This window comes from Lepisma saccharinum, chromosome 25 (assembly GCF_977018435.1).
Source record: "Lepisma saccharinum chromosome 25, izLepSacc3.1, whole genome shotgun sequence".
Taxonomy (NCBI): domain Eukaryota; kingdom Metazoa; phylum Arthropoda; class Insecta; order Zygentoma; family Lepismatidae; genus Lepisma; species Lepisma saccharinum.
Window position 1 is genome coordinate 35,993,808 of NC_139253.1, and position 27,427 is coordinate 36,021,234.

General features: G+C 37.9%; 1 protein-coding gene across 1 annotated transcript; it reads left to right on the top strand.

Annotated features, from left to right (window-relative positions):
* Positions 1–1,824: 1,824 nt before the first annotated feature.
* Dcps (Decapping enzyme, scavenger) lies at positions 1,825–24,144 on the top strand. The gene is made up of 6 exons (XM_083111337.1): positions 1,825–2,170; positions 9,746–9,891; positions 14,590–14,814; positions 18,376–18,493; positions 19,000–19,137; positions 23,960–24,144. Exons 1-6 carry the CDS (start codon positions 1,825–1,827, stop codon positions 23,995–23,997), a joined length of 1,011 nt encoding a protein of 336 aa, XP_082967463.1. The 3' UTR covers positions 23,998–24,144.
* Positions 24,145–27,427: the final 3,283 nt, after the last annotated feature.

The window sequence follows — 27,427 nt, forward strand, 5'->3', positions numbered from 1 at the left end:
AGAGAGAGAGGTAGGTATGTGGGGGTGGAGGGTCATATGGTCATACCAGGCTTGATGATATTGGGAAAGACGCGCGGCTTCTTGAGCCCTTTGTGCATTGGGAACTTCAAAACGGGTGTCCTAACTTTCCACATCTGGTGCGGTTTTTGTCAAACGGGAGGCAACTGGAAACTGGTTACAACTAAATACCAATGTTGCCACCCACACAAGTATTCAGTTTTATGGTAGTGTTTATTGGAAGCAAATGCTAGATACAGGTTCAGGTTTTTAACTCTGATAAAAAAGGAAGTCCACATTACAAATGCAGCCAAAGTTTATGGTTATAAGGGCTCTTAGTAAACTGTCGATTCATTGATTTGGTTTATTTTTCTTCGCATTTCTTCCACTTTCGGGTTTTGGCTAAACGCGAAGACGAGGATGAGTGATGATATGATGACATTAATGAAGGGACAACCATGCCCAGGCCGAGATTCGATCCCGAGACGGGATCCTTGATGTCATAGGTAAAGAGAAGGTAAAGTGCTAACTTGTGCTTAGCACCACGCCATGAAGGCGTATAGGGGGTGTGGCGGTAACGCCCCACAGCCCCACACTTCCTTGATCCGGTCGTAAGTAGGGGTGATGTGATCAGCATCACGCCCCTGACTGCCTTTACCCCCCAGGGTTTCCGCCAGATACCCATGTTATTCGACGCTGCGTGGGAGCCGGGGCCGCTTCCAACGTTAGAAAAATTCCCGGATTTGAACCGGCCGGGGATCGAACCCGGGACCTTTTGCATGGTAGTCAGACGCGTTACCGACTCTGTGCTAACCACTCAGCCACGGAGGTCGGCTTAGTAAACTGCTGTTGCAGACTTATACGTTGCAGTTTTATTTTTTCTTAATCATCTCTTAACTTAGAAATAATAGTTCATGTTTTTAGAGCGTTGTTTTCTTTTAAGCTATTTCTGAGCGTAACTTCTACTACAATTGCTCTTATGTCCCTTTATACTCAATCAATACCGTGGCGGTAGAAATTCTCTTTCCCGATTTTATACCAGGCAATCCTCGAATGCATAAAGCTGCTTTAATTAACATGTACATTGTCTGGAGTGACTGGGAAAAAAGTTGAAGAAAAACCTGCGAACTGTCTAATACTGGGTCACGGGTTCGAATCCCGGACTGGGCATGGGAGCTCTTTGTGAGTGTCCCTTCATCAATTTCACATCTTTACGATTAGACAAATGTGGCAGATGCGAAGTAAAATAAACCATATCAATCAACCAATCTGTCTAATACTGGTTGGTTACCTTCCGTGATTGAAATAAAAGTTTTAATTCGAGGGAATTTCAGGGGTTCAGGCATGATAGCCCTCCTCTTTTACCATTAATGCGAGTATGCTTTGAATGTATTGTTAAAAAAATTACATCCTGTAACTTTGGCTAGTTTTGAATAAAAGCAATCTAAGGTGTTATCAGGTAGAGTATTTAAAAATATGTATCCCCGAATCCTTGAACCCCCCTCAGTTTTGGCACCCGATCGACGCCACTGGTTGGGGGAAACTGTACCTTTACCTTAGGTCAATTAAGGGGGTGGGGTTATCGTACCCTTTGAAGTGCAAATTCATAATAAAATTTGTATTGACATAAAGTAATAAATTTATCTTTTGACATCTAAAATTAATAATTAACGTTCAATAATGATAGTGGAAAGCTTTCCCACTCTACCCTCTCCCAGAACGTTGACAATCCGCTATTATTAGTTCTTCTGATTTTTTAAGCAGATCTCCTGATTTTTCAGGGGACGATCTCCCGATTTTTTAAAATCTGACCTGGCAACGCTGACCATGGCTGACAATCAAGTAGAAAATAACGATTTGGAGAGAGAGACAAAAAGACAAAGAATTGAGACCCCGTGCGAAGATGAGAAGAGAGAAGTGACTCTTGCTCATGTTGATAGTTTATCTGAATTTCGTTTAACACGCACCTTGAACGAAAGTAGCGATAGAAAGACAATTTGTGTTCTAGGCACTTTTGAAGGTAGTGACGAACCAGCAATTGTTTTATTGGAAAAGGAAGCATTTAATGAAGATTCTTTAAAGGGTCTATTGACGTGCAAGAACTCGTTAGTCCAGAAGTTTCACAACGACATTTATGGACGCTACGATTGTCGTTGCAGCCCGGAGTTTAATAGTAAGTATGATTCGTTATTGTCCGGTTTGTTCTTAGGAAAATTACAGTGCAGAGTGCGTGGCATTTTGCTAATCATTACTGCACCTACAATTGAAACTGAAAGTACGATCTGAACTACTGAAATGTGTCGCCACCGGGAACCTTTGATTGTAAGGTCGTATGCCGACATCCGTGGCAGAGTGGTTAATATATTCTTTCTGAGCAATTGACCCCTTATTTTGGACAGAATTCACTTATTAATGTAGCCCACTTTGGATTCCGATCGGGGCTATCTACTATTAATGCGGTAGAGACGGTCGTAAATGAGATAATCAATGGTTTCGAGTCTGGCTCATATACATGTACTACTTTGATAGATTTAAGTAAGGCATTTGATACAGTTGCGCATGAAATCTTGCTTAAAAAACTACAGTATTAAGGAATAAAGGGTATTGAACTATCCCTTCTTAAGTCTTATCTCACTAATCGACGACAGATAGTAAAATTTAATAATAAGAAATCTGATGAGCTAGACGTTTTGTCTGGTGTCCCCCAAGGATCAGTATTAGGTCCATTTTTGTTTTTAGTTTATATGAATGACCTACCTAATTGCCTACCGTATAAAACAGTTATCTATGCTGATGACACTACCTTTATTACAAATGATCATAGTATTCTTAACCTTAGTATCAAAAATAAAGAAATGTTAAATGCTTCCTCTTTATGGTTTAAAACAAATAGCTTGGTGTTAAATACGACAAAAACAGAAACTCACTTATTCTACTTAAATAACCCACCATGCGCTTAAATAATCAGGATTATGTAAAATTGCTTGGCATATATTTAGATACAAAATTAAATTGGTCAATTCATACCCAGGAACTATGTAAGAAACTTGCCCGTGTCTTATATGTATTGCAGAAATTAAAAAGGTCTGTAAGTGAGGAAATGATGATCTCTGTGTACTACACTCTTTTCCACTCACACTTACTGTATGGAAATTTACTATGGGGAAACTCTACAGGTGCAAAGGAAGTCTTTAAATGGCAAAAGAAGGCTATACGTTGTATTAAAGGAGTACAGGATATGGAGTCATGTAGGGAATTCTTTAAGGAATACCGTATTATGACAGTGCCCTCTATAAATATTTATCATAGTTTAAGTACATAAAGGAAAACCTCCCCAGTTTTAGGTTGCGTTCTAATGTACATGACTATAATACAAGGGACAATCTGAATATAGAAATGCCATACGCTAGACTATGCAAGACTCAACAAAATTTTAAACATAATGGAATGAGATTATTCAATTTGCTACCAGCTTCTATACGTAATTTAGAAAACAAGCAGTTTTATAAACACATTAATAATATATTAGTACGATATTGTATATATAGTGTCACGGAATTTGAAGAACACTTCCATCAGGGCCTGTAAAATGTAAATGTCTACTCATAATGCATCGCAGAGCTGTAAAATGGGTTTTTGTACATGACTTGTATTGTAATCAAAATAGAGTACTATTTTCCAATTGCTTTCGCTGTAATAAAACATGTAGTTTAATTTGCAAACTGTATTGTTGAATGTGTAATATTTTAATATGTATTTTTAATTTTCTTTTCTTTTGTAATTTTTTATATTAGTATTTATATACTTATTATGACGAAGTCTATTGCAATCATGTTGTCTAATGACTAATAAAGTATTCTATTCTATACTTCATCATGTCATCACTCATCCTCATCGAATGGAAGAAAGCGACGTAAAAAATAATAATGTTTCGATCAAAAGTGAGGCCGTAATGTTAACCACTATGCAATCAATAGGGTATGACTTAAGATGACCGGACCCCTCTCCGATTTTCTTCATATTTGACATACTGGTAACGATTAGATATAGCGGAAACAAATTTCTTGAAATTTACAGGAGAAAAGACGAGAAAGTACTTACGGAATTTAGTTCTTGTGGAGAGACTGAAGCTGGGAAATGTGTTTTTTCGAATTGTGCAAGTTATTCGGCCTGTAAATAAGGTATTTTTTGACATTCATGTATCTCTGTTGCATGATAGCTCGTGCCACCATTACCGTCGACTACGTGAATCAAATGTTCCGTGCGTTCGATTACGTAACCCCCTGTCAGTGTAGCAACCACGCGGTAGTTTTAGATGACGACGTGTGAGCGGGATTTTTTTTTTCCAATTTAATTTTCTGTTTGCCTAACCTAACATAACCTTCAGTGTGTTAGTGTAAACAACCACGCGGTAGTTTTACAAGATGATGTGTGAGCGGTTTTTTTTTTCCAATTCAATTTTCTATGTTTGCCTAACCTAACCTTCCATGAATGGGTTGTGGATCAATTTTTGCTTAAAAACCTTTTGTGAAAAGTTTGTGCAGCATTTATTGGTTCATAAGTTTGGAAACACTGCATATCAGCTGACGATAGACAACGTGAGTCAAAATTTGGCCGCCAATTAGCGACGACCAATAAATATTTATAATGTTAAAAATAACGCTTTTTTCATTGAAAAAAAATAACCCCTAGTTGAAAAATGGGTAACATTATAGTATAAGGGCAACTGATTTCTTCAAATTTACAGGAGAAAGTACTTACGGAAATCATTTTCTGTAGCGTTGTGGAAGTTCGTGAATCTAGTTTTGATCCATTTTAATGCAAAAACATGTCGTTTTCTGCGAAAATCTCTGTCCGACACGCTGTTTCTGCTGCCGTCATTTGCTTTCTGCACGAGAGTACAATGTTCTGTGTGTTAAGATGACGCAACCCCATAGTCAGTGTTTCAGCCTTCGCCGTGTTTTCACTAGAACATGACATGTCAAGTATTTTTAATTTTTTAAAAATTTTTTTAACTATGGGTGCCTAACCTAACCTTACGGAAAATGGTTTTTTGGGCTAACGTGAATGGTTTTTTGGGTTAACGTGAATGGTTTTTTGGGTTAACGTGAATGGTTTGTGGGGCTAACATGAATGGTTTGTGGGGCTAACGTCAATGGTTTGTGAGGCTAACGTCAATGGTTTGCGACGTATTAGCATAATTTCAAATCCCGGCACAAAAGAAGGTATTTTCCGGTAAACGAGGTTGCAACACTGCATAAATCGACAAAACACTCGCACAACGTGCCCTGAACCAGTACGCTATCGCCCTCCATAATGTGTTACAGAATTGAAATAACAAGTAACAGTAAGTACTCGTAAATGTAAGAAATAGACATTATCTTAGTTAGAAATGCATTATTTCACCCTAGGGAATGTTCCGCATTCCAAAATAGTACGTTAGCAATGTAAAAAATATGATTTATTGGTGTTTCCCTTATACTATAATAGTACCGAAAGATGTTCCGCTATGCATATGAGGTAAGTAGAAATTAATTTTATTGGAAACACTGCATACCCACTCGAAATCGACAAAAAGACTATGATCCAGAACGCTTACGCCATATTGTGTGTCATGGAAGCGAAAAAAAGGAACAACAATAATTACTCGTAATATGAAAAATTGAAATTATTTTCAAGAGATTCATAATTACACCTTATAGAATGTTCCGCAATGCAGATTAAGTAAGTAGCAATGTTAAAAGAGACTAAATAAATGAGTTACAGGTGTTTTGACTAGATCAAAGTAGTAATGTATATTTGAACTTTTATGGTTCAAAGTACATTCAGCCTTTTCCTTCGACAGCAAGGAGTAACGATCTTTAAGGAGGAGAGGAACAATTTCTGCTAGGTCCGTATCTCTTCAGCAGCTGCTGAGCACTGTAGCCAGTTTCGCTCTTTTGGAGCCAAATCTGGCTTCTTTCGTGCACTCGTTTGGCTGTGAACTGTGGCACCTGCCAACTGGCCCACTATGATGCCATCACTGGCTCAGGCTCACAAGGACCAACTTTTGCCATGAGTATATATTTTACACGTGATGAGAGATTGTATTGGCTGCGTCGCCTCACCCCCTCTTACCTCCTCAGCTGCTTTTTTATAGTGACGTGGCTGACATAAGGATAACATAATGTTATTATCTGGGATTCATTTATTTTAAATTTCATGCAACAATCGGTGGATTACTGAGATGGATGATGCCGCCAGATCTAGACGGTGAAAACTAAGAATAAATTGTAATCACTTTAAAGATAAAGGTAATAGCAGTGCCCCACCTCTCTGACACCTAAAATTACCATAGGAGCATAGGCGGAGTTCTGGAGGGGCCAGGGGGGTCCTGCCCCCCCAACTTAAAAAAGACTAAAAATATAACACATGATTAAGTTCAGTTACTACATTATTTTTATTATGAAGCCATATCGCAAATCTTGAAGTTTGGCATGTACGGTAATTGCACCGCAATAGCGGGTCTTAGACGATTTGATTGCTGTGTGCAGTTTGAAGAAAGAAAAATGTAAAATGACTTTGTGTTGAGTCAACAGTTACTGCTGAGGCATCAAAAGAACTTTTTAATTTAATTTTTCTAAAATTTCTGAAGTTTACTATTGTACCGTAACTTTTTTAAAGTACTGTTTTGCTTCTTTTAAAACTGACAACCAATATACTAATTAATATTTTTTTACTTAAGGGAGGAAATTGAAAATTTTCAAATCTAAAAGGCCTAAAACCCAGTGTTTTTAAGTTCTTGTTTCCGGGGAAAGGCCTCCGGACCCCTTATAAATTAGGGGATATTCAATACCTGAGGGTTATTGAATATCTCCTATTATAATATCATATGCTTCTCCCAGAGTCTGCCCCCCTTCCAAAGCAAAAGCTCAAACTCCGCCCATGCCTAGGAGGCACTTTATGCAGCCTTCGTTAATCTATCTCCTTGAAAGTCAACTTTAGCTCTATTTAAGGTGACATTTAGCTCTTTTATGCACATCAGGTTTAGCAACACTGCCAGGATGGCGGTAGGAGGCAAGGAGAAATCCATTACGCTTATGGGACCATTATTTTATTCATTCTCTCGGGAATATGAAACATCCAATGACAATAGTACATGGACGGAAAAGAGGACACGCTGAACTATGTCTCAGTCGTAGGAAAAGTCGAAACTCCAATTTGATTAGCGGTAACTTAAAGTTGAAGTTGATTTCCCATAAGGAATACATAGGATCCTGTAAATACTTATTGATCATATTTTTCAAACATCGTATCTAGCTTCATAATCACCTTCAAAAACCGCTTCCACATGCAACATGGAGAGAAAGTCATACTCTCCTGTATAGTGAAGTTTTTTTTTAGTAGTAGTGCCCATTCCGACGATATTGAAATAAATGCACGACTCGTGCGTAATTGTCACTGTTCCCCTTAATACAAAAATATGTATGAGAGAAGGCGCTTGCTCTCCTATACCATAGCCAACAAGAAAATAATGCAAGACTAAACTCAAAGGTTTTCAATAAAACTTGTATCATTCAATTTAGTGTTCCAAACTATCTAAATGGCATTATATATTTCAAACCCTCTTCCAGTATAACAGACATTAATGCTCTCCTGTGCTTAGCACCATGCCATAAAGGCATATAGGGGTGTCGGGGTAACACCCTACACTTTCTTCATCCGTTCGTGAGTGGGGGTGATGTGATCATCATCACGTCCTGACCACCTTTACCCCCCAGGGTTTCCCCAGCTACCCATGTCATTCGACGCTGGGTGGGTGCCGGGGCCGCTTCCAACGTTAGAAAAGTTCCTGGATTTGAACCAGCCGGGGATCGAACCCAGGACCTTATAGTCACGATAAGGTATGAATGCACAATATAGAGAATGTCTCCAATTCCTTTCCTACTTCTTATACTCACTAAATATGCAGTCCTGGTAACGTATCTGGAGTTAAGATTTGGGGGTCGCATGTAAAAATTGTACACTTACGTCTATATATGTTGCAAAATTACGTTCTTCATTACCGTAATCATTTTCCATACAGAAACATAGCAACCATGTTTGATGATATGAACAAGTGACGTTTGGCATTCGTTGCGCTGTCTACTGCGTTGCCACACTGTTCCTTTGTTACTTACAGAGCATGTGAAATGCGGACTTTGATTAGAGGTAGGTTTGGCAATGGTGTTCAAGCGTTCTAGAAAAATGGCATCTTCCGCAGTGAGGAAGCTAGTGCTACAAAACTTATATTTTGTTACAATATGTGCTTATTGGAAAAAGATTTAACTAATATCACCACAAAACTTTTTCCTGTAAGGTGAGGGTAAGAAAGTATCTTGAATTTCATTAATATTTGGTAGATTAACTAAGTTTGACCTTCTGATCAGTACATTATGAACAGGTAGCCGCAAGAAACATGCACGGGTAGTCCCACAAACCATTTCCAGTAAGGTTAGGTTAGGCAAGCTTAGTTAAAATTTTGTTCGTAAAACAATGCGATAAAGCTTTAAAAAAAAAAATTCTCAACTTACAGCAGCTTTTTTCACGATTTCCAAATGTGACCCCCCCATTTTAACAACAAATTCGTGATTAGAAGGCCAAATTTAGTTAGTATACCAAATTTTAACGAAATTGGAGATTCTCTCTATTCTGCATTCGCTCCCAAAATAATTATTTTACACACTTACTCGCTCTCTCTCTCTCTCTCTCTCTCTCTCTCTCTCTCTCTCTCTCTCTCTCTCTCTCTCTCTCTCTCTCGCTCTCTCTATCTCTCTCTCTCTCTCTCACAACAGTGTTGCCAGTGATGCAGCAATGATTCCCAGTGTATTGTTTTGTTTATATTTGACCAATTTGTTCATCAGTGACTAATGTATTATACTGGAATTTACATATTCTTACAACTGCTGCTAAAGAAATTAATTTCTCCGATGTTTAATTTTTTATTTAGTCCCTCAGTGACATGCAACATGTATCATTCAGACTGATTACGTAGGAATGGTAGGTACTTTGATTTGCTTGTTGATTTTGTCTGTCTAGTCCTGATGCTAGGAAGCACACATTTATTTTAGAACAATTATGACATGTAGGTCCAATAATGTGAGTAACAATATCATAGTTTCAAACAAGTCACAAGGTTCTTCATCAACTCTGAAATGTCTTTCTTACAGCCCGTCACTTATATTTCTACCACTTTTGTGTATTCTATTTTGCTCACAATAAATAAGAATAATTTTGTTTGCTGGCAAAGAAAATAGAATATACAGAGCGTAATACTGTACATAAGTATAATACTAGGACACATGATAATGAATTTCATAGATTATGTAAATCTCCAAATTGCTGTAAGCATTCTGATAATAAATTATGTAACAAATTACCTCATGAGTTAAGGTCAGCGAGTTTAACTAGTTTTCGTAAATCTTTGAAGAAATGGATAATGAAAACTTTTTATAGTATAAAAGAATTTGAAGAGTCAAATGGTAATATAACCTTATTTATTGTACTAATTTTATTAATAGCATTTGCATTAATTTATTTGAGAAAGTTGTGACTAAAACTTTTATTTTACGTATATTATTTTATTTGAGATGCAGTCTATTGTGTAGTTCATTACTTTTTTGGTATTTGCTGACAGTGATGCTTATCAAACTTATAATTCTTAATATTATCTTAGCAAGACATCAAAACATTCTTCATGTGTTTTAAAGTTATGAAAAATCTCTTTCAGATATAAATGCTACAATTGTATACCCTGCAACAGAGAAGCATATCCAGAAGTATCAAGCACAGTCAGTGTACTTAATTGAGGAAACTGCAGAATTGTATAAATCGATTACTCTCCCATTCATTGAGAAAGGAAAATTTAGCACACAGGTAAGAGTGTGGCAACTTGACAGTTTATTCACTCTTTGGTACCTTGTTTGAGGAAACAGATTTGTATTTTCTTATTGTACATCACTTTCCTGAAGATGAATGATAAGAGTTTATCTAGTACTCTCTATGCTTGACCATCGTGGAGGAGGTTAAATGGAAGTCCCCGCTTTTGTATGCAGTACCAACATTCTCATTGTCCTTCATTAATACAACCCGAGGTGCAACAGCCCGAGAGGGTCAGGGCCTACCTACCCACTACCAGCTTCACTCCCACCTGCCGAGGTGGGAGATTATCCAACAAGTTAGGGGGTGACGTGTGGTCAGCATGACAAACCCCCAGTTGTTGTAGATTTCCGTGACAGGGTTACACTACTCATTCGTAGCTCCCCAATTTCCTCACTAATGCGGGTGGCCACTGGTCCCATACACAGGCCAAAATATTAAGAGAAAAATTATGCCCCCCCCCCCCTCCCCCAACAGACTCGAACCTTTGCATGTCCTGTAGCCAGAACCTAAAGGATAGCACCTTAGACCACTGCCATGGTACGGGACTTGACTTCATTAACTCCATCAAGTATGCAGCACTTTTCGACTCTCTTTGCTCTCACGTGGCTAGTTGATTATAAAGTGCAACACAGTCATCTGTTACGTTGATTTGCTGTCATGTGTGTGCACCATTTGCACTACATTCTGGACCAGTGTCCAGAGTGGTGTATGGGCATGTGGTGCTCACTAACTAATCAAATAAACTTTCAAAGCAGTAGATAGGCATTTGTTGATTCTTCTGAACTTGAACACCACTTCTTGCATGCAGCATCTACTTGGTTGAACGCAGTTTTCTTCCACCAGCCTGACACTCGAGATACACTTACACTACACCTAATGTAATAAAGTGCAGCAAACTAGATCAGGGTGGCTACTCACCGGGAATTCCTTGAATTCCGGGAATTATGCGTGAATTATTGGCTTCTGAATTTATGTGTGAATTCTGCTTGATTTTTTCCCCGTAGACTTTTATTAATCCAAATCTCATTGAATTTATAAATATTTATTAATGCCCCGAGACAAGTTTTTTGCAGTTTATCTTTTATTTTTATCGAGGAAGGAAAAGAAGAAAGCTGCATGGAAAATAAAACTGAATTCTCTCAATTCGTTTGCTTTGCTAGCACCACATACAGAAGATTATTGCAAGATGAGATATCTTGAAATTCTTATACAATTAACAATTTTTCGTAGATTGATACATCCCGTAACATTTGTGACTTGTGTTTGTTGATGTATTTCTGGTCTGAGTATGCAAAATGGCAAATGTAAACTCCGCACATTAAATTAAATATAATGTACCGTTCAATTGAATTGAATTAGAAGTTTTCGATACATTGGAATCTCATACCTCATTTGCATACCTCTATACCTGCGGTGTAGTGGTAAAATAAATAGTACCAGGGCGGTCCCTTCGGTGTTTTCTCATTATAGACATCTTCGTGTCACTAACGTGCCTGTTTCGAGACATATTCAGAGCACAGTATTTCATAAATTGAATAAATATTATCGTAACCTTCCAATTTCTCCCATAATGCAGCAAATGCCGAATTCCAATTTGGTTTATAAAAATACAAGAACATTTTGATATGCAACTTGCATATTCATAATTAAATAAACTACGAAATAGAGGATAAATCAAAGGTTAAGGTAATAATTGTAGCAGCGAAAAATAAGAACAATATATTTAAAGCTTTAAATGTAAACCTCATATTTTCTTATTTAATAAACATATTATTGTAAAAATAATCGCTTTCAGTGCACTTTTCAGAAACTGTAACAAAATTCCATATTACCCTCTCCTCCTCCTCACACTGTCGAGTTCTGATGTCATTAGCTGCAGGGTGATGCTTTAACCAAGAAGTAATGTAGAGGTGGGCGTTCAATTTAGAAAGAGGTGGTCCATTGAGTTTTATAAACATCGCACACGAAACATTCTGTATCAGTAGTTTTGTTCTGAGTTTATTTACAATTATGTTCATTGCACTGAACCCACATTCACACTCAGCTGTGCTGCATGGTATTGACTGAACTGCACTTGTTAAGGGAAGCAGGGTGTTCGGAACTTTCTTTCCCCCTTCGTCTAAGTATTTCCGGAAACCATTTACTATTGTCCTTGCATTAGGAAGACGAAATTGTGAACACATTCTCATTACACTCTCTTCGCCTTACCTCAGATTATTTTCACAGTCTTCCGGCCACATGTCAGGATTTAGAACTTCAAAATCCACCAGCAGTTTATTATACAATTCACATTCTTTTTCAGCACTCTGTGTTGATACGACATGAAGCATCATTGGTGAAACAACGGGCATTGAGATTGTTGACAATACTTGTAAGGAACTGCAGTCTCTTTATGCAAACTATTTTCTTGTTACTTTTTAAGCAAAGTCCTGAGTAAGTCATGCTCTCTGAAGCTTTCATTACATCTTTTTCTTTTTGTCCTGGGTTTTGTTTAAACGTTTCAATAATTCTGATACTTCTTCTGATTAATTTATCAGCGCCGATTACAGTACTTTTCTCTCCTGCAGATGCAAAGACAAATTGGCCAACTCTTCCAATACATCATACATCAAAGCTAGATCCTTTAAGAACTATATTGATTCCATGCATAATAACATACCATGTAATTTATTTCTTTCATTCAGTGATCTAGCACCATCATTGGCAGTAGTTTCAAAAAAGTCACCAATGCTACATACGCATTCCATACTGTAGAAACTGATCTAAAGCTACTTGAAATCCACCGCAAATCTAACACTGCCAATTTTGTGTAATTGTACACTTACAGAAGCTGCAACTCTTTTCAGTTCATTCATTTGTTTTGGTTATTGATTGAATAAAGCATACAATGTACCCATAAGAATACAGACAATTTAAAATTTCATTGGCTATTGTGTTTGCTCCATCACAAGCAATGCAAATGAGATTTTTCCAAAGAAATGTGTCTGTTAACCCAGAAGAATACACACAATTTAAAATTTCATTGGCTATTGTGTTTGCTTTTTGATCACTGAGAGTTACTAAATCTAGAAAAACTATTTCGTCTTTACCATTTAGGCGGTATTAATGTACAGGATTAAAACTGATTCCCTGCCGAGAGTTGTTGATTCGTCTAATAGGAGAGAAAATTTATTGTCTTTGGAACTTAACTTCAATGTTAACCTTTTCTTCATTTCGGATGATATGTGTTTAATTATTTCGGTACTACTATAACAAGAATGAAGAGCTAACCCCACATCAAGACAGTTTTTCCTTGCAAATTGATTAGATCCTCATGATCACCGAATAGTCGATCCTTCTTAGCTAAATAGTATGAAGTATTGAAGATTTTTTGTCGCATCAATCAAATGCTGCTCTTGTTTTAAAGTAGCATTTTCAAATTTCTATTTTTTAGATGCAACAAGAATTTGTGTTACCTTCTGATGTGCTAGAGATAGCTGGTGGGCCGAAATTTTGGTTCTTAAAGACTTCAACTGTTGTTCTTTATTTGTGCCATTAAATGAAACTTTACACTTAACTCATTCCTTACTTAATGATAATCCCTGACTTTTATCAGGCCCTAAATAACCTACGGAGCAACAATCATCACACCCTAAACACCCATTTCTTGCTATCAACCATGTATGCTTTTGCCAACCACTGTTGCTCAGACCATTTAGAGAGAAATCAGAACATGAAACATTACCTGTATTGGCTTCATGTTGGAATGTCGCTGTTGTTTCCTTTTCAGAGGTTGTTGTTGTTGGTGTTACGTGTGATACACTCGGCGAAGGATTAACACTATGTACATCCAGTACTCAGAATCACTACCATTGTCACTCACAGTTTTATTTTCTGTTTTTTGTACTTTTTGGAAATAATTTGTAACCTTGTTCTCACACCTTCTTTTCATTTTGAATAGAAAATCAGAGCGCAACCGAAAAAATGTTTTAATCACCTCGAAACTCACAATGCAAATGCTAAAAACAAAAGAACAGACGCAAGTGAGAGTCAGCCACAAATTCTCCCTTGTTTATGCTTCACCGCCTTATCGCAACTAAAATCCATTGTTGAGAGTGAAAATGCTGGCGGCATCGGTCTTAACTTCCATTGTCGACACAATGCAGCCAGCTGATTGATTCTTTCGCCTAAATAACGGTTGCTTTACTGGCCTCTTAGAATCATAACAGAGGAGATGTATTTTATTATATCAGTTAATACGTTTCTGATATAGGCCTACATATATTTTAAGATAGACTTTTAAAGGAAAAAATAGTTGTTACAAAAATAAAGAACCAGGGCGATTCCAGGGGTTAAAAAAAAGTACCGGAGCGGCACCCTGGCACCACTACACCCCTGCTCTATACAGTGATAGATGCACAAGTGAAAAATGTTCAACCACCCAGAGTTTCAAATCTTATACTAGCACAAAATGGCAAGATTATGCCCCCTGTTGAAATCCTAGTAGATACAAAATTGTCAACCTGATTTTTAATTTTTGTCTGTTTAGTTTCATATCTTTTTTTTGCATCATCAGTCTGTTACATTGGAGGGAAAAAAATTGTACTTTAGAAAAGTTCTTGATGTGTAAATTATGAAGGCTTTTCATGTTTATATTTTGCGAAATAACTTGCATAATCAAAGAAATTTAATGTAATTTTATTTTTCTTCTAGTGGGTTAATAATATTTTGGAGCATAAGTCAGAAGCAGACCGCATCGTATTTGAGGATCCCGACCCAGAAGTAGGTTTTATCTTGCTTCCTGATTTGAAGTGGGATGTGAAACAAATTGAAAATTTATACCTTGTGGCAGTAGTACACAAAAAGGGAATCAGGTCCCTGCGTGATTTGACTGGTGATCATTTGCCATTATTGAAGAATATCAAACAAAAAGGAACGGTAAGAATACTTTTTTTTTTGCACTTTTTCTTAAGTGCTTCCAAAATATACTTCATGCAAAGATTGTAGGAAAGCAATTAATGTTATTTGGCATGCCTATAAACTAAATATGAGTTAGAGCATTACACAACAGGGACTGTGGGATACTGAAAGCCTGTCACCAAGTACACACATGGCTAAATATTATTGTAAATTGTTAAGAATCTGAAAAAATATAATATTGCAACTTCAATTTTCGTAACACTGAAGAAGGGGTATATAGTCAATTGAGAGAATTTTATGAGTATTCAAAAGCAACATAAAAATGTAAATCTGACATCTGTGCTATGAAGGTCCATAAGGGGTAGGGTGGGTATGGATCAACATACTCTTAACCATTGTCATGGAAATAATGTTATCAGTACCATGTTTCAGCTACCTTAAACCCCAGGATTGCTTGAGTTATCAATAAGAGGTTGGGTAAGCCCCAGAGTAGCTTATTCATGTACATGGACAGGGAAAATTTGCTGTTTGTGAACCACACCTAGGTCTCTTACTCGACAGTCAGGTGCCTTATAATTAGATCTCGGATTTTTAGGTTCTAAAAAATTTGCTTTTAGGTTCCTCAAATATGCTCTAAAAATCCTAAGGGTCGAAAAACCTTAAAATAGGTTGTAAAAATCCTAAAATAGGTCCTAAAAATATTAAGTTAGGCTCGAAAAATCCTGAAGTAGATTAAAAAAAGCTTCAAATAGTTCAAAATTCCTGAAAAATGCTTATTAGGTATAGTCATCGGCAATGAAAATGGGACACCTATATCCTGAAATATGCACTATCTTGCATAACGTTACGTGCGTTGCCTTAGCCTACCGATGGCAGAACTTACCATTGGAAATTTGCTACTAAAATCCACTCTTCGCCGTATAGTTTGGCAACAATCTTTTTATGTTATCCATAGTCAAACTCCGCAATTTTGTCTGTGAGGATCATCTTATGTGCTGAAAATAATCTTTCAACAAAAACAGTCAGTGGTGAAACCTTCAATGTGGAAATGTTAGTTTACAAGGTGTGAGTGCAACAGCGCACCGAAGTGACTCGAAAGTGGGCAAGACCACACAGATCAGACAACTTTAGATTGTACAGGTAACAGTGGCACCAGACATTTTGCTTTATTTAGAGCTTTGAAAAATCACCATGAACTTGGAGGAAGGGAAATCGACAGAGAGTACGTAGTCATATCATAAATTCTGTTACAAAGTTTAGACAGGGATGACAACACTGGTTGGCAAGGTAACCCTGCAATGTTGGATCAAACATCAACCAGTATCGGTGTGTGTTTGGCTGTGGTAGCGGAAAGGTAAATTTCACTGTGAGTCAAATGGAGTGGGGTGTATACGAGAACCGTGTGGCAGTAATCGCACTGCACAAAGTTTTCAAATCACCATCGGACATTTTTAACACCCTGAAAAAGCTGAATATCAGCAGGATGTTCGTGCATCGGACCATCAACAGATACTGTGAGACAGGGACAATTGAGGACCGTCCCAAAAAAAGTAGACCTCTCAGCGTGAGGAGCCAGAAGCTCGTGAAAGCAGTGGTGGCACAGATTCGACGAAATCCTGTCAGGAAACAAGCAGTGATGGCTCGAGAGCTGAACATTTTGAAAATGTCGATGTCGTGTGTGCTCGGAAGTGACCTAGGGCTACGTGCTATTGGCGAAGTACTGGTCACTTCCTCACTCCACGGCTTAAGGTCCAGAGGGAGCAGAAAACAAAGAGACTCCTTCAACGTTACGCAAATGGTGGCCACAGGAGGACCCTTTTCATGAACGAAAAAATCTTCACGGTTGAAGAGTCTTACAATAGTCAAAACGACCGTGTTTATGCCTCGACATCCCAGAAAGCTCGTGAAAACACGCCACGCCTCCCGCCTCAGTGATGGTTTGGTGGGGGGGGGGGGGGTTCCGTACGATTGCACAACTGACCTCCACTTCTGTGAACATGGTGTGAAGACCTCTGCAAAAGTGTACCAAGCAACAGTGTTGGACCACTTGTGAAATCATTGACCCACACCATGTTCAACAATGAGCCGTGGAGCTTCCAGCAGGACTCAGCACCGGCCCACAAGGCAAAGACCACACAGGAGTGGCTTCAGAGGAATGTTCCTGATTTCATTGCTCCAACTGATTGGCCCTCCAGCAGCCCCGACCTCAGCCCATTGAACTACAGGTTGTGGTCCATTTTGGAGAGCATGGTGTGTAGGAAGAGGCATCCAAACCTTGCGAGTCTCAAGCATTCTCTTGTGAAGACAGTGGTGGACTTTCCCCTCGAGACCGTGCATGCTGCGATCGATGACTGGCATCAGAGACTTGGGGCTTGTGTGAAGGCCAGAGTTGGCAATTTTGAACAGTGATTGGTGCTCTGTGTTGGCAAGACCTATATCTTTGTAACATCGAAATATTAATACATTAGCTTGCTCACTGTGCCTGTAGTTCATTATTAACTTTGTAACAGAATTTATGATATGACTAGGTACGTTCGTCATTAAATTTTTTCATGACCAAACAAAGCAAATGCCTTTGTGTGACATAAAAATTGTTAAAACTTTTAAACTATATATAAACACCTAAAAAAGGCTTTAATTAGGTGCATAAACCTAAAATAGTTTCTAACAAGCAAAATAGTTTTTTTAGGCACTATAAAACTTCATCAGTTGTTGCATTTTTAACGAAACTCTAACATAACTTATTATTTCTTACATACCTGTAAAGGAAAAAATAGGTTAAAAACCTAAAATCCGAGGTCTACTTATAATCCAGGGGTACCGGTGGAGATACATAGTGGTTCAGATCCCACTTAAAACTGTAGGTCCAGTCCCAATTGGCTTCAAAACTTGATAGTCGGCTACCCTATGGAACCGGCTTGGTAGTGAACTTTCGGTCTTGTCACTGAAGTTTCTGGGTTTGAGTCCATGCTTGGGAATGGGTGTTCATTGTGAGTGTCCCTTCATCTATTTATTTTACTCATCCTCATCATTGCGAGCCTCTTCTATGGCACAGTGGTAGTGTCATACCCTTGTAATCAAGGGGTCCCGGGTTTGATTCCCGGTGGAGGCAAATAGTGGTTCGGATCCCACTTTAAACTGTAGGTCCAGTCCTGATTAGCCTTACTGTGCATAAAGTGACTTAAAGCAACAACTCATCCTCATCATTGCAATGAAAATAGCTGCTTATTTCTGTTTTGATTTGAAAAGTACTGGTGTGATTTAATTGTGAACAATGATGATGCCACGCAAAGTGATATAGGTGTTTCAAATACACTTTAATAAAATTGTATTTCTTATTTGTAAGGAAATTTACATGTTATTTCAAGATAAGATGAGCTTTCAAGTGTATGTGTTGACCCAGTTGGTAAGCTGCCAGAATATCTAGAAGCCACAATAAATGGATATAAGTCACACCACACACAGGAATATGGAGGAACGTACATTCATACGTGCCATAAGTAAAAATGTATTAGGTACATTTATTATGTACTTTTTGTATGTATGCTAGAAACTGATATCTCATTTTTATTGTTTCAGAGAGCAATAGAAGAAAAATACCAGTTGCCAAAGAACAAACTTCGTATGTATGTCCATTATCAACCATCCTACTATCATTTTCATGTGCATTTCACTAATCTCGGCTACAATGCACCAGGTAAGCTATATTGCAAATATTATCAAATTATCATTGCTTAATGACTACCCACCCACAGCTTCAAAGCACTTCAAACCATTCACATTTGACAATAAGAATTTTCTAGAATTTGCAATGGTAGATCCAGTGTATAATTATTATCCATTATTATGAAAATTATACCTATTAATATATAATTTTTTTTTCCAGTAGCACATTTATGTAGTTATCAAAGTTTATTTCACATTTTGCAGATTATTTTGCGTCATTTCATAGCATAACATGGCAGGAAAACTTACCTCACGCCTTTCAAAAAACATGAAAAATGAATATTACAATTTGTTATTTCATATTGCGTCAAGAATAAAACATGAATATCTCTATTAATAATAATTTGGATCTGTGATATTTCCATGTATTTTAAGTGCTTATTATTCTATGATATGTTTACGTATAACTATAGGTAAAATAAATAATGCATTTGGGTAATAATAAATAATACATTTGAGTAATTATTTCTTTTATAGGTATTTTCACAGAGAAGTCCCATATGCTGTGCACAATAATAGACAACATTGAATTAATGCCCAATTACTATCAGAAGATAACAATTCCTTTTGTGATAAAAGAAAGTGAAGGACTATTACAGGAGTATAAAAAGCTAGGTAAGTTATAATGAAACTTGTATTCGGAAATTGAATACTACTCAGGATTTGATATTCCCCATAAATGTTTTATGAATCAAAACTGCACTGTGGGGAAAACTCATATTCTAATACTCTAGTAGTAAAATGCTCGAGAGAGAGAGTAAGAGAAAGGACCCTCAATAGTACCTGCTTATATAATTGTATATTGTGTAAAAGAAACATAATACAGTGGAACCTGAATTGTACATTTTTCAGGGCACCAAGGTGAAACTTAAAATGCAGAAAAATGTAAAATCGAGGTAAAATTTATAGTTTTATTCTATTAGGACCATGAAAAATAAATGTATAATGCGGGGGATAATGTAAAATTGGGGTTCCACATTAGTATGATCATACTAACTCAATTCATAATAGGGAAAAAGAGAGCCGCAGTAGTATATAAATACGGAGAAACTAGTACTCACTTTTATCCGCAAAGCTGTTTTTTTCTTTTTCGATTAATTTCAGTGGCCACTGCCACCATCCTCGTTGGAACTTTCTGTACTGTTGCTTGGCGTGAATCTTTTGTTTGTAGTTCTCTGGCTGCCGCTAGGTGCGCTGTTGTTAACTGTGCGTCTCGGTCTGTGTCGTCTGCTATTTCCAGGCAATAACTGTTGTAGTAGGGGAATCCAAGTGTGGTGTGCTTGTCCGCTATCGATGTTTAGCTTGTGCGGGAAGTGCTTGATGCACTATGAGAAGAGGATCTACGAGAGGAGATAGCCACCATCACTGAAATAGCCCTGAAACATGGCTTCACTGAAGCACAAATTTCCACTTGGTGCAGTAAAGTGGAAATACAGGTCACGCACCCTAACCAACCACAATCAACCTCCAGCAGCCAATATAAATGGTTTGCCTTCCCCTACTATCCCACCACTTCCAACTGCATATCCAAAGTCCTTCTCCCATATGGCATCAAAGTAGTGCACAAACCCAATTCCAAAATAGCTGATACTCGTAAACTGAACAAACACAAACTGTACTTCCTCTCCCCCCTTGATAACCCAGGTGCATACGATGCAGAGTGTGAATGCAAGGCACATTACATCAGCAGGTCCATCAGATCTCTCAATGAAAGAATCCTACAGCACCTAGCAGATGCAAAAAAAGCCCAACCCACTACTGGTCGTGCTAAACATATCAAATACAATAGCCACAAAATTCAAAAGGTTCAAGTCAAACACACTGCCCACACGCTCGTAGACACCAACATCAAGGAAACGCACGCCATAATGCACTTTCCGCACGAGCTAAACATCGATAGCGGGCAAGCGCACCACACTTGGATTCCCCTACTACAACAGTTGTCGCCCGGAAATAGCAGATGACACAGACCGAGACGCACAGTTAACAACAGCGCACCTAGCAGCAGCCAGAGAACTACAAACAAAAGGTGCACGCCAATCAACAGTACAGCAAGTTTCAAGGAGGATGGTGGCAGTGGCCACTGAAATTATTCGAAAAAGAAAAAACAGCTTCGTGGATAAAAGTAAGTACTAGTTTCTCCGTATTTATACTAACTTAAGTTGTGAATTACATTAAAAGTGAAAGTATAATATCATGGTGTTTCTGGTACTGAAGTAGTCTTAGAAAAAAAGTATTTTTCCATCATACTCAGAATATATACAATTGCTTATTCCTATCATAAGGATGTTTATTTGCTTCTTTTATGTCGTAGACTGCTAGATGTGTTATAAATGCTTCTAAGATTCCATTTACAGGAAAACCTCGTTAATATGAAGTTCAAGGGACCAAAAAATGTCAACTTCGTATTAAACGACTTCGAGTTATCCAAACTTTTCAAGATGGCGCCTGTTTTCAGGTGTAAATAAAGTAGAGTATAAATTACCCCCACAAAGGATGTTTTATACTTGGTGGTAGCTCAGAAAATAAGCTTTATATGTACTATATAATAATATTGTACGTTTTAAAGAAAGTGTAAAAAAATGTTACACAAAATGAGAACACGGAGCTTAATGCGGACACAAAGATTCCAAGGAGACGGTTAACACCATTTATCCTGCGTAGTTATACAACCAGTTATGCACGGGATGCATGTTGTGGCAAAAATTCTTTTAAAAAACGGCATTTTCTTTTAATTGTGCAAAGTCGTTGCTCTTGCACGAAATTCTTAACAATTTTAGTTCATAAGAAACCCGTTTGCACGGAGACCTACGAAAAGAAAAACAATCTCGTTTATTGCAAGAAGTGAAACTCGGAAGAATCTTGACTGGCGCGAGCAAGAGATGGGAGATAATCGGACAGAATGAATATTGGATTTTATGTGCGTTCACCAGAACATTGTCCGTTACAGGATTAACTGGTAAGAGAAGATTCTTGGGAGGGAACACAACCTTTCCCTGGCACAAAACAAAACAAAAAAATCGGGGCTGTTCTGGTTCGGCTGTCTAAAACACATCGTAAAAAAGTCAGGTATTCTTTGCTTCAGTTAACTTCATATTCCCCCCCTTTGCAGGGATCAGTTCAAACTCTTCCTCAACTTGCATTGTAATCCTCTCTGAAAAAGTAAACACACAACTTGCGATCTGTTTGCACCGAATGTGTATCCTAGGACACATTAAACAGTGCCGCACTCGATAATCACTCTGGTTTGGATCCCACTTTAAACTGTATATTTAGTCCCGCTTAGCTCATCAGCATAAAATGAACTAAAAACAAGCTTTACGAAACTTGCGTATTTTCAGATTAATCGTCAATTTATTGTAGGTTTTAGGAGGTCAAACACTCGCCCCGCCAAAACTTTTCCTCTCGTATTCCCACATTGAGCATTGCAGTTTTTTTTTTTTATGTTTTTTTTTTAACAGCAGCATGCTAATGGTTCTGAAGAAAAGCGGGTATTATAGGGCTTTGCGAGATTCAAAACAATGGCGCTTATTCCTTCGCACTGGATGTGTCATTGCAGTTATCGGCAGTTGTCGAAGACCGAACTTTTATCAGCAGTGTGAAAAAAAAAAAATGATCCTTGCATTACCTTTTACCATGCAACAGACAATAATACGGGCAATATTTCCTATCCAGACAGCTGCATTCAAACAAGAAAGAGGGACCTGAATTCTGCAATTATCACATTACCATGCACACCAGTGGCGGATAATGAGCTGTTGTAGGAGAAGGAAGGGGGTCACTTTTCTTTTACTTATCATACGGTTTTTGTTCGTTTTGAAGAAGGTATTCAGAACTGTTTGCTTTTCTTTAGACGCCAAAGGAAAGGAGCACATGAGCAAGAAAATCTTGCCCCCCCCCCCCCCCCCCGTTTGCTGATAGATAAAGGGGAGAAGTCACTCAGACAACAAAACACTGTTTTCGCAAATTTTATGACCCGCACAGTTGGGTAATGTATAAAGCACGAAACTGGAGTTGCAACATACGTAAGATCGACGTCAACTTTTGCGGGATACCTAGATGACAACGCATTAAGCGGGTTGACGATTTTTAGTTGGCCTATGCGGCTTTGATTATCTGTAACAGTTTCCTTTTTTTTTTATGAAGTTCTACAGGGCACAAAGAACACGCTTTTAATGAAAGTGGTTACCGGAAGTTGTCGGCTACAAGGCCAAAAGTTGGTCGCTCACGGGAAATTGCTGTATCTCGAGCTCAGAGCTAGACAGATGGGTGAGACTTCCAGGCGCCACGCATCTTGTATTTTGGAACATTCGTGCGATCTTATCTCGCATTTCCCATCTAGCACTGGTGAATATTTCCAAGGTGGCGCATTCAGCGGGGAAAGAGCTTGACCTGCCGTGCACATTGACAAAGAATATCAATGTCCAGCGGGCATTTCGGGCTGCTTCCCTCGAGTTGTCAGCAGCTCTAAGGACAAGGAAACATGTCATGATCAAGTTAAAATAACGTCCAAGCTCTCTCCACATTCAATCTTCTCTTGTCGACTTAGGCAGGTGTCTACTTCGAATTAAGCGAAACCAGTTTTGCGGAAGGGTCTTGTAAACAACTTCGTATTAAAAATTATCTGTACTGAAATACATTATAAATAATACCTTATCGGCTGGGGAATGGGAAGGGCTTCGGATTAAAGTGTACTTCGTATTAACCAATATCGTATTAACGAGGTTTTCCTGTAATATTAAAATGAACAGAATGCAAACTTTGTAACCAATACCACCAAACAGATATTGAAATTGGCAATTTATAATCGTGAAATCCATATTTGTCAGATTGATGAATGAAAGAAAGTATAGTAGGGTTGAACAATATGAAATTTTTGCCACTGCTGGTACAGCATGGATATGAAAATTTATTGATACTGATATTATACCGACCCAATATAAAAATTGTAAATGTTCCTTGAAGATGTTAATTGGTTTATTTATACCTTAATTAATGTGTGCAATCAGTTTGCCAGTGGAATTTGCCCTTAAAAATTGTTTTTGGACATTCACTTTACAAAACCAGGAGGACACATGAATTATGAGATTTTACAGTAAATTTTTTGTGCATTATTGCACATTTGAAAGCATGTATTTGAAAGCCTCCCATTCTGATGAGGCTTATGGAGAATTCACATCGAAGCAACAAACGGCACATGTTGCTTGAGGATTTCACTAATCGAACCCAGGCTTGTATAGTTTGTCATGCCAGTGCAGTGTGAAACGTTGCTGCTGATTGGCTAATTCCAAAGCAGCATGTGTCCTTTGTCTCCACTCCCTTACACATGTAAAGAGGTTCTGTCTACCAAAGGGTAATTTATGCTGTATTTGCTTGACAGCTTTTGTTATTAACCTTTAACTCTTTTCTTCTTTTTCTAATTTTTGGTATGTTTCAGGGTTGGTGGAAAAGGTTGAGACACCGGCTAGTGAGTAATACTGCAAGTCTGCACAATGGTGACAATTACTTCAGTAATAGCTGAACACAGGCCACGGCTACAAGCCTGTAATATATTTGTCAGTGTATCAGAAACATTTTGTGAAGGGTGTGCTTTTCGGTTAGAAGTTGAAGGGTCAGGTGTTGATGTAAAATGGACATCTAAAGGTTTACACATTTATCATAAGATAGTATTAAGCGAGTGTAAACTGATTCCAGGGACCATTTCAGGATTGCAGTTTGCAGGACGTTCTTTCTCCTTTAGAGTTCAGACTGAACCACTTGATAAATCATCTGGTTCGATATCAGCAGAAATAGTTCCTTTGGAAAATCCCAATATAGTTTGTGATGAAGCAGATACTATACCAACAATTTGTGCATTAGAAAGTTACAAAATTGAATGCAGGAATTGTAGCAATGTTTTGACAGTCTCTCCAGTTTTGTTTCAACGTGTGTTGCCAATGCCTTCGAGGGTTTGGGAAGATGCAGCTGGTGAGTGGTTTTGTCACAGACAGAAGTCACATGATGAATTGTTTAGTTCCATGTTAGAACCTAAAGAAAATGACTGTTTCTATGGCACAAAGTTTTGGTTACTGAGAACCTCACATATGCAACATGTTCTTACTGAAGGGTGCGTTGTCAAATGTAAAAGGTGTGATTCGTGGTTGGGTACTTGTAAAAGCTCTGCCGTGAAATTATGGAATAGCACAATAGTATGGGACAGCTGCGAGATGCGCTTGTGTACAACTCTAGTTGCATTGAAAGACTTCAGATGCGTCATCAGAAAGCTAGTGCAGGAGTCCGTGGAAGTAATCTGCAGAATATGTGTGGAGGTGCAAATATCCACTAATAACAAGCATTATCTTTTGTTGCGCATAATGGATAAAAACATTCAGCTGTTTTGCTACATTGATGATCAAGCCACAGGTTGCAAAGAAAACAGTGATTTGATTGGAGGCTTGAGCAGAAGTGAAACTTCCAACACAACAGTAAGTGGAACTCTTTTAGAGGCAAGAAGTGCTACAAAATTATTGTATAAGTACCACAGTGAATGCACAGATATTGTAAAAACATGGCTAAAAGATATAAATGTGCACAATGTAGAAATGAGTAAGAACATGGTACAGGAAGCTTTGCAGCATTTAAAAAAAGTGTCTGGGTATTTACCTATAATGTTGCAGATGACTAATGATTTTCATGTTTCCTACCTGGGATTATTTTAACTGGTTGTTTTAATGTACTTTTTATAATAAAAGTAAGAACAGAGTAATAGTTTTCCAAAAAGTTATTTATAAAAGAGAAGATCCTCTGCGTGTTCAGTGTGCAACTATTTTTTTTTTCTTTTTCTTGTGCCATGAATAAACCATACTTTCAGTATGTTGTAAGCAGGCATGGATTTATGTGTGGAGTCCCCCACATACAGTTTCAGTTATATTGGCTACTTATATTGTTACATCATTCCAAATTCCCCCCTCCCCCTATTTAATGGCACCTTTTTAAAGCATTTTCTTCCTGCAGAAGCCCAACTCTGTAACCAGTACAGTTCAGTTGACATGTTACTGTTAAAGTAATGTGAATGTAGGTTTAAATTCTTTACTCGGATCTTTCACAGTGCAATGCACAAGTACAGGGTGTAGCAATATACAGCGTGTCCCGCTTATACGTATAATAAAAGAAAAAATCACAACTTTTTTATTTACAAATATTTTTTGTACAAACATGTAACAACTCAGAATTTTTTTTTACAAATCAAGAAAACTAGCGCACTTCCACATGTGAACCGTTAGTGGCACGGCAAATGTCAAACCGGTTGTCAGCCTCAAGCCACACGTTTTGCAGCATGTACGGGGTAATGTTGCTTACTGCAACCACAATTATTTCACGCAAGTCTTGCAAATCTCTAACCGGTGTACAGTAAACTTTGTCCTTAACACACCCCACAACAAAAAATCACACACAGTGAGGTCGGGTGACCGTGGGGGCCATTCAATAAAATTTGAACATCTTCCTATCCATTTTCCATTGAAATGCTCATCCAGGAAGTCTCTAACGAGATTTTAGAAATGAACCGGTTTCGCGTAACTGTTTTTCCAATTTCTTTGTTGTAATGTACGATGGAACTTCTTTAGCACCCAAACCGTAACGTGCACGAAATCGTTTCTGCACAAGTGTCATAGACTTCACTTCAGACAACGTTAAAACACGAAACACTTTTTCTTGTGGCGACCACATGACGAATGGCTACTGAGAAACTGATATCAGTTTTCAAGACATTCTGGCTACTGCGCATGCACAACTACAACTGAATGTGTTGCTAAAAAAAAAAATTCTGAGTCATTCTTTAAAATGAAACCACAATCACATCATTCTGACAGTTTGTTTAGAAGTTATGAATTTTTCTTTTATTATACGTATAAGCGGGACATGCTGTATATCTACCACTTTCCAAGGTTGGTATTCCCTATGGCTCGGATTGAAAACCAGGATGCTAGGTAAGAGCACGAGGGATGCCATTTCTGTACCAATGGAGCGTTGGACCCCTGAACACACTGCTTTTGTGGTACAGACATATTTTAAAAGTAATGTATGGTAGCTGCACAGCACACACTGACTGTCTGAGATTTCTTTCTCTGGGGGTACCTTAAGAGCAGGGTTTAGAGGCCCTGAAGAGAAGAATTAGAAAAGAAGTCCATCCAATGCCACCCACAATGCTGTGTCTGTAGTGGATAATTTTGTTCATTGATTCCGTTAGTATACAACATGGAATGCTGGCTATCTACCTGATGTCATTTAAAAAAAAAAAATAAGACTAAGTGAACAGTGTTGTGTTATTGTTTTACAAATGGCATTATGTTATCTATCAATTACCACTATCTTGCTTTACATTAGCTGTATTGTGTTACTGTAAGAAATATATTAAAATGATAATATACAATGCCGGACCCTGTATTACTCTGCAAATTGTCTACGACTGTTTTCATTAATATTTCTAATGCTTCCTATTTGCTTTTAAGTAATGAACTTGCATTGATGTTAGTGCAGAGGTCTCGAACTGCTTCACTGGCATTTTGTGTTAATTCTTGAACCTCTCATTGTGTAATGTGAAAAGCAAAGTGAATGGAAATTTGGCTGATAATACTTATCCAACCCACTCTACAATAATGGACTCCTGATATTTGTTCTTCAACATGTACCACATGATACCTTCCTTCAATTTTATTGCATTAGAAAACAATAAGTGAGAAGCTGTGATCGTACATTGCTTGATCCTTACTTGCAGTTTTAGTTATATCGACACCAGTATTCTTAATCTTATTTAACACTGCCTTTAATGATTTAGGTGGAATGAATAAATTGCCAAATTGTTCATCCCTACGTTAATTCACTGATCCAAGAATTGAAGCCGTAGACAAACTATGCACCAACACAG